We start from the raw sequence: 7,970 nt of genomic DNA on the forward strand, positions 1-7,970 counted from the left end.
TGGTGCTGACAACACCAAGTCAAGGGTTAAGATCCCCTTACCGGTCATCTTTAAAAAAAAAAAATTAAAAAAGTGATGTGGGAGATGTTTTACTTTTTAACCTTCTACCAAAAAGAAAAGAAAGAAAAGTAAGAGAGGCTGATATGATGGAAAGGCAGTAGATTAGATATGTTCTCACTTCTGCCCTGACACACACTGACATGTGAAGTTGGACTAATACCCTCCCTGGTCCTCAGTATTGCCATTAGTAAAATATCTTGTGTTACCTACCTCGGCGGATGGCACGACTCTCTGTCTAGTAACTTGAAGTAGAATCCTTGGAGTCAATATTGACTCAACTTTATCCCTCATTCCCCGTATCAACTAGGACTTGTCAATTTTGTCTTCGCAGGAATTCATATCTCTGCCTTCATTGCCTTAACTGCTACTGACCTAGTCACATTTTCATCATCTCACTTGGATTATTGTAGTAGCCATCTGTTTAAATGTCCAACCTTTAGTTTATCTCTCGGCTAGATTTTTTGTTTTATGTTGTTTATGTTGGCTAGTTACCAGGTTGTTGCTTGTGTGTGTGTGTGTGTGTGGTAAAATACACATAACATAAAATTTACCATTTTAACCATCTTAAAGTTTGCAACTCAGTGGCAGTAAGTATATTCACAATGTTGTGCAACTATTTTCAAAACTTTTTTCATCATCCCAAATGGAAACCCCGTACTCGTTGAGCAGTCATTCCCCCTCTTCTCCCTCTAGCCCCTGGCTGTCCATTAGTTTTATTTTTCATGCTACCCCATTAATTTCTAAAATGAGCATTATATATGATTATATCACTTCTTCACCAGAAATCATTCAGTTGCTTCCATGTTCTGCATTGTGATTGCTTAAGCATAGCACTCAAGGTCTTCTATGATTATGTAGAAAACTGTTTCCAGCTTCATCTTTCCCTTTTTCTCTCATGTGTTAATACTGACAATTATTGACCATTTATAATGTTTTGTTCCTTCTATCTAAAATACCTTTTCCTCCCCATCCATCATGAGCCTCTTGAGGGTAGAGAGCTTGTTTCATTCATCGTATCTTCCATTGCCTAACTTAACTAAGTGTTTGTAAGATTGGTTATCGTAAGTCAGTGAACTTTTGGTTATGAAGGGCCAGAGAGTATAAATATTTGAGGCTTTGTAGACCATATGATTGCAGCTATTCAACTAGGCACTTATAGTATAAAAGCATCCAGAGATAATACGTAAATGAATGAGAGAAGTTGTAAACTTCCATTCTAGACTCTGAAGTTTGAATTTTTATGTAATTTTCATGTGTTACAAAAGAGGTACCCTGTCTTTTTTTTTTTTAAAGATGACCGGTAAGGGGATCTTAACCCTTGACTTGGTGATGTCAGCACCACGCACACCAGTGAGCTAACCGGCCATCCTTATATAGGATCCGAACCCCTGGCCTCGGTGTTATCAGCACCGCACTCTCCCAAGTGAGCCACGGGCCGGCCCAACAGGGTAGCTTTTTTGGAAGAGTGATTATGTCTGGACACAAACGTTCCTTTATCTAAGAGAGTGAGAACAGAGACAGTATGAATGACTTGTAGCCAGTCAAGGTCATTTAATGAATTAGGTAAGTGATTCCATTGGGGAAAATTGTTTTATTTTAGCCCCAGGAAGGTCAGAGACATTAGGCCTGGGTCATTTGGAAAGGTAGAGGTGATTCTCCAGCAACCTCATCTTAGAATCCTCTGAGAAGCCATCAGTAATACCAATGTATTATATATGGTACTTTAGGAAACAGTACAAAATGATTGTCTTGTTTGTTTCTTTTATTGTTCTTAAATGTTTGGTCAAGGTATTTGTGATAGTGAAAGTTCTAAAAACAGGAAATACACATTGCTGTTTTACTCCTGTGCTTCATGTTCAGGGGCAGTGTTGGACATAATATATTCTCATATTTTAGATCCATGGGCACACTATTCCAGTGTACACAGAAACTTTTTGTAATATACTGCTGCTTTCCACTTTCTTTTACCAATAGGAGATGTTAAACATATCTAAGAAAACAGCTTCTTGTTTTGTAAACTTCTCCAGGCTACAGCAGATCACAAATACTCAAGCTGAAATCTACCAGGTAAATTAGATTGAACTTTTCACTTTCTACTTATAGTACAACAAAACTTTATTGGTTCAAACAGCAGTTATTTTGAACTTAGAACAGTCGTCTGGTACATAGCTGGATAGGTGTCCACTTGTAGTATGTATTAGTCTGTTTTGTGTTGCTTATAACAAAATACGTGGAACTGAGTAATTTATAAGAAAACAAAATTTATTGTTTACAGTTTCTGAAGCTGGGAAGTCCAAAGTCCATCTGGTGGTGGCAACAGTGACCCAGGGGTCTCCCATTGCAAGATGGTGGAAGCCCAGAGAGCAAGACAGACTCTCCTCTTCTTTTAAAGCCTTCAGAACCACACCCCTGACCACCATTTTTAATCCATTCACTAGGCACGGTCCTACAATCCAATCATCTCTTCAAGGCTCCACCTTTCAATTACCATAACAGGATTTTCCACCCTCTTAACCGTCACAGTGGGGGGCTAAGTTTGTAATACATAAAACGTGGGGGATTCAGTTCAAGCTTCCATGAGTTTTGGGGGAACATAATTCAATCCACTACATAGTAGTTAATAGTAGTAGTCTTAGTAATAGTAGTGGTTAGTAGTTGTAACAGTAGTAGCAGCAGAGCTTTTATAACAAATCGTCCCCCCGTCTCAAGGAATATACTCCTTGTAGCGTGTTCCTGGGTTACCCATTTTTATCAAAGTTTAAGCCTTTAGCTTCAGGATACTTTCTGAATGAACTAAATGTTACTTTTGTTCCTAATGTAGAAAAACCTGGAAATTGAACTGCTGAAACTAGAAAAGGATACAGCAGATGTCGTTCGTCCTTTCTTTTTGGGTAAGTAGATTAAGTGGGTAATCACTGGAATTTCAACTTTTTCTTGGATTACTGTAAGTAAGCACCAGGCAGCAAAATTATGATATAACAGTTTTTCCAGGTGTTGCCCCAAAGCTAACAAAGTCTTCTATTTCTATGTTCAAGTAGAAGTCCTGTTGGCTTGACTAGTGCAAATAGCATAAAAAGTGACCAATTTGGCTCCTCAAAGTCAGGAGAATTTAAAAGACAAAGGCTGAGGAATTTTCCAGATTAAAGGTGACTAAGGGAACATGACAACTAAAGCACTGTATGATCATGAATTGAACATTTGATCAGAAAAATTTTTTTGTTGTTGAAAAGGACATTAGTGGAACACATGGTGATGTTTAAATATGGGCTGATTGAAGATTGGCAGTATTATATCAATGTTACATTTCCTTAATTTGATAATATACTGTAATTGTATAAGATAATATTTCGGGCCGGCCTGTGGCTCACTTGGGAGAGTGTGGTGCTGATAACACCAAGGCCACGGGTTCGGATCCCTATATAGGAATGGCTATTTAGCTCACTTGCTGACAACACCAAGTCAAGGGTTAAGATCCCCTTACTGGCCATCTTTAAAAAAAAAAAAAAAGAAAATATTTCTATTCTTGGGAAATATAATACTGAAGTTTTAGGGGTAAAAGATCATGCTGTCTGCAACTTATTCTCAAATAGGTCAGCAAAAATTGTGTGTGTGTGTGTGTGGAGAGAGAAAGAAAGAGGAAAAAAAGAAAATGTAGTCAAATGTTAATAATTAGTCTAGGTGAAATGTATAGAGGAGTTTACTGAACTTTTCTGTAAGTTTGAATTTTTTCAGGGAGAAGGGGTTTTTTTGTTTGTTTTTTTAGGTGACTGGCCAGTACAGGGATGGATCAAACGCTGGACCTTGGTGTTATCAGCACCATGCTCTAACCAACTGAGCTAAATGGCCAGCCCTGAATTTTTTCAGCTTAAAACTATAAAAAAAAAAGGGGCAGTTGGCAGCCATTAACTGAATTCCAAGAAAACTACTGAGATAACCAGAAATAGCTTGTAAGATGACTGGTTTTTTTAATGTTGCCATGTAGAATGTAAGAGGCAGGGATAGGAAAAGAGACTTTATGTGAAGAAAATGGCTCTGGCTATAAAAACTGAATAGGAGGTAGAGCTGAGAAACACAGAGAAAGAATTTAGCATTAGATTTGGTTGTCAGTAGGAAAAGCAAGAGAAAGTTGTTGAAAATAATAAAGATAGCAAAGGGGAGATATTGAAGAGAGAAATGGTGGGATTAATTTTGACATTGGTAATGTCAAACCAAAGCAAAGAAGAAATTATTAGTGATTCCAAAACTTGTCTTGTTGCTAATTATAATTAGTATTTCTGGTTTTTTTAGCTCAGAAGTGTCATTCTCTGCAAAGCATGAATAATCATTTGGAAACGGTGCTAAAAGAGAAGCGGTCCCTCAGGCAAAGACTGTTGAAACCCATGTGCCAGGAAAACTTACCTATTGAAGCTGTATATCACAGGTTAGACTGAAAAGTAGAAATTAATAGTCACACATGTTTTCTGAGGGTAGTTTTGCTTTATACTAGAAGTTACTTTGTAGCATAATTCATGAAACAATATATCATTGATTGTATTTGTTAACATTATTAATGTTGACACATTGAGAGAGAATCTTTTGCTTTTAAAGAATTATACTATGGTGAAAAGAAAGAACTTCTTTTGCCCATTGTGTTTTGGGAGTTATAAACTATGACTTTAATGAAAGAAATTAGATCCATAACATGTAGCAAGGTGAGTAAAAATCGTTTTTATTATATATAGACTGTTTTCTGTGAAGTAAATTTATTGAGTTAATGTTGCCTGTATGTAAAAATTTTGTTGGGGTTTAACAGGGACAGATAAAAACAATGTCAAATAAGGGAGGAAGAAACTGAATTCTGGTCTCATCTCTACTGTTTTTATATTCCTCAAATTCTTGGGCAAATGATTTAAATTTTTGTCTCAGTTTCCCAGTTCATAGAATGGGGATGATTTCTATTGCACTCTATCTCAAAAGAGCATTACAAGTATCAAATTGAAAATGTAGCTTATTATCAACAATAAATAATAAAATAAAGAAGCAAGTACCTGGGGATCTGATTGCTAGTTTTCTCCACTAGTACCTCACCAGTTGACCCTGGTGTCAAAATTTTTATTTTGTAGTAAAAAAATAAATATACAAAACCCCATTCTTGTGGCTATATTCAGTATCTATTCAGCACAGTATATACTATTAATGTATATATTATACTACATCAAAGAACCACCAAGTAATGATTTTAAAGCATTTTGCAAATGCAAAGTTTCAAAGTAAATTTGTGTGTAGACTCTTTCAATGAAGTAAATTTATCCTTATTGTCTTCACTCTTCACTGATAAGTAGATTCAAATGGAATGAGATTTTATCTAAGGAAATGTCTTCACTTAGAAAATTAGTAACATTGAGGTTTGTCTAACGTTAGGTTGGGTTCCATATATGATTAGTGTTGTTTCTTTCCCTTTTTCTATTTGGATGACAAGTTAAGTCTTGCTTAAAGGGAAAGAGAAGGACCTTTCTTTATCACTGATATTTCCATGAATGCAGGAAGGTTGTTATTGGCTCATTAGGTTGATGGTAATTCTCTTATCTCAAATTAAAAGCCCTAACTGAAAAGAAAGAGAACACAAAATAATTAAACTAAAAAAATAATAGTTGACTTTTTTCTTCTCTTTCAGATATATAGTACATTTGCTGGAGATGGCTGTGACTTTCATTGAAAGATTAGAAACTCATCTTGAAACAATTAGAAATATCCCTCATTTAGATACTAATCTAAAGAAAATGGTGAGTATTAATATATGTCTTTAGTTCTTTTATACTAGAATCTCAAATGTGTGATCTTGTTTATATGGTTAATATTACGAGCTAATTATTTTTAAAGTCAAGAAGCTTTTTCTTTTTTACATCATTTTTCTTTGGAAGTCATTTTAAGTTATTTCGATCCAACATTTGTTATCTTCATTGTTAAAGGGCTATGCTACTTTTATTGTGAAAGATAGATATGACCAATTCCTACCCTCAAATTCTCAAGATTTGGTGAGACAGCTATAAGATACGTATTTTCTACTTTATAGGATTGTATTTGCGTAATAAGTACGGCATAGAATTATAAAGAGATGCTATCTATTGAACACAGAGACAGGAAGAATTACTTCCGGTTTAGGGGGATTGGAAATAGGATAAGGAGGCAGGAAGACTTCGATAAAGTTTTTGTATTTTGTTTTGTGGCTGGCTAGTATGGGCATCCACGGATTTGAACTCTTGACCTTGGTATTATAACACTGTGCGCTAACCAACTGAGCTAACTGGCCAGCTGCCTAAATAAAGTTTTATATAGGAGTTAGTGGTGAGCTTTATCTTGAAGAATCAGTAAAATTTGGACCTGCATCAGAAAAAATAGTTTGGCCAAAAGCAACAGTGTGAAGAAAGACATGAAAGAGCACCCAGGTAGTTTGGGGGCAAAGTGGTAGTTCACTTTGGCTGATGCCTAAAAGTATTAAGGGGGAGATTACTCAGGGCTGGTTTATGGAATGCCTTGAAAACCAGACTGAGAACTTTTGACTTTACTGTCTGAGTACCAGGGAGCCACTGAATGAATTTTTGTTTAAAATTTTTTTTTAGTGAAAGGCACAGAGGAGTGACTTGATCAGAACTGTGCCTTAATCATGGAGAAAATATTGGGTAGTGTAAACTGAGCCTTGCTACTCCAAGTAGGGACAGAAAGCATCAGTCACCTGGAAGCTTGTAAAAAATGCAGAGCTGCAGATTTTATTTACCCTAGACCTTCAGAATCAGGATCTACATTTTAACAGTTCCTCAGGTGATTCCTATGCACATTAAAGTTTGATCAGCTCCGGGTTAGAGGACTAGGCAGAGAAACCAAAGGCAAAGAAACTTGGAGACTAATTACAGTCATTCAGATAAAATAGTTAAAGCATAGGAATACAAAGGATTGTATAGAATTTTTAGATTTTGGAGGTTAAATTTCTAGAACTTGGCTGCTATTGGGACAAAGTACACATCCAAGGTAATGAAGTTTCTAGCCTGGGTGGTGTGAGAGTGAGTAGGATCAAGTACAGGTTAAAGAAGTTAATGGGTTTGTTTTGTGACATGTCTTGAATGTGTAGTAAATGTTCAATCTTTGTTGAAGTGTAGTTAAATTGAGTTTGAGATATCAAGTATGCATCCAGATGGAGATTGCCACAGACTTAAATGTGGAACTGAATTTTAGGAAGGAGGTTAGGTTTGATGGTATAGAGTGAGGGTCATCTGCATCAAGGTAATCATTAAAGACAAAGGAGAGGTGAACTCAAAGAGAAGGTGTGTATTGTAAAAAGGTGTGTATTGTAAATCAGGTGTTAACTTTTGGTATCATAACGATTTGTGATGTATGATAATGAATTAATGACAGATGTAATTTCTCTCCTATTTTCTCTTTCAAATGATACAGAGCAAAGCTTTAGCAGAGATGGATATTTTGGTGACTGAGACAGAAGAATTGGCAGAGAATATACTTAAGTGGCGAGAACAACAAAAGGAAGTTTCCTCTTCTATCCCCAAAATATTAGCTGAAGAAAATTCTCTTAAAAAACATGACATAATAATGCCTCCTTTACCTTTTGCTTCTAAAGTTCATGTCCAAACTGTTAATGCTAAGTGATCATCAGCTTTATTTCTGTTTAATTATATGTAGTCAAGTGAAGTTCATTTCTAGTCAATTATTATGGGTATTTATAGGCTTTTGTTTTTCATATATTTTCATTCCACTTTTCAGTAAAACTAGTGAAGATCAAATACAGCTATGACAATTTATTAAAACATAAGTGAATTAACCATTTCTCAGGCAACAAATTCTCTAATATATCTTTTTTTAAAATGCATGATTCTGAATTACAAGAGTCTTCTTTTTTTTTTTTTTTTTTTTTTTTTTTT

The 7,970-nt window shown here is 35.5% G+C and overlaps 1 protein-coding gene across 2 annotated transcripts in view; it reads left to right on the plus strand.

Annotated features, from left to right (window-relative positions):
* Positions 1–7,918, plus strand: part of HAUS2 (HAUS augmin-like complex, subunit 2) — an 11,638-nt gene extending 3,720 nt beyond the window's left edge. The window contains exons 2-6 of one of the 2 annotated variants that reach the window (XM_008585238.1): positions 2,035–2,127; positions 2,882–2,951; positions 4,348–4,480; positions 5,714–5,822; positions 7,489–7,918. In XM_008585238.1, the coding sequence (XP_008583460.1) occupies positions 2,035–2,127; positions 2,882–2,951; positions 4,348–4,480; positions 5,714–5,822; positions 7,489–7,698 (615 nt within the window). In that variant the 3' untranslated portion in view covers positions 7,699–7,918. The remainder of the gene's footprint in view (positions 1–2,034; positions 2,128–2,881; positions 2,952–4,347; positions 4,481–5,713; positions 5,823–7,488) is intronic. The other variant, XM_008585239.1, reaches the window with a different exon arrangement.
* Positions 7,919–7,970: the final 52 nt, after the last annotated feature.

The sequence above is a fragment of the Galeopterus variegatus genome, unplaced genomic scaffold, assembly GCF_000696425.1.
Source record: "Galeopterus variegatus unplaced genomic scaffold, G_variegatus-3.0.2 Scaffold3504, whole genome shotgun sequence".
Taxonomy (NCBI): domain Eukaryota; kingdom Metazoa; phylum Chordata; class Mammalia; order Dermoptera; family Cynocephalidae; genus Galeopterus; species Galeopterus variegatus.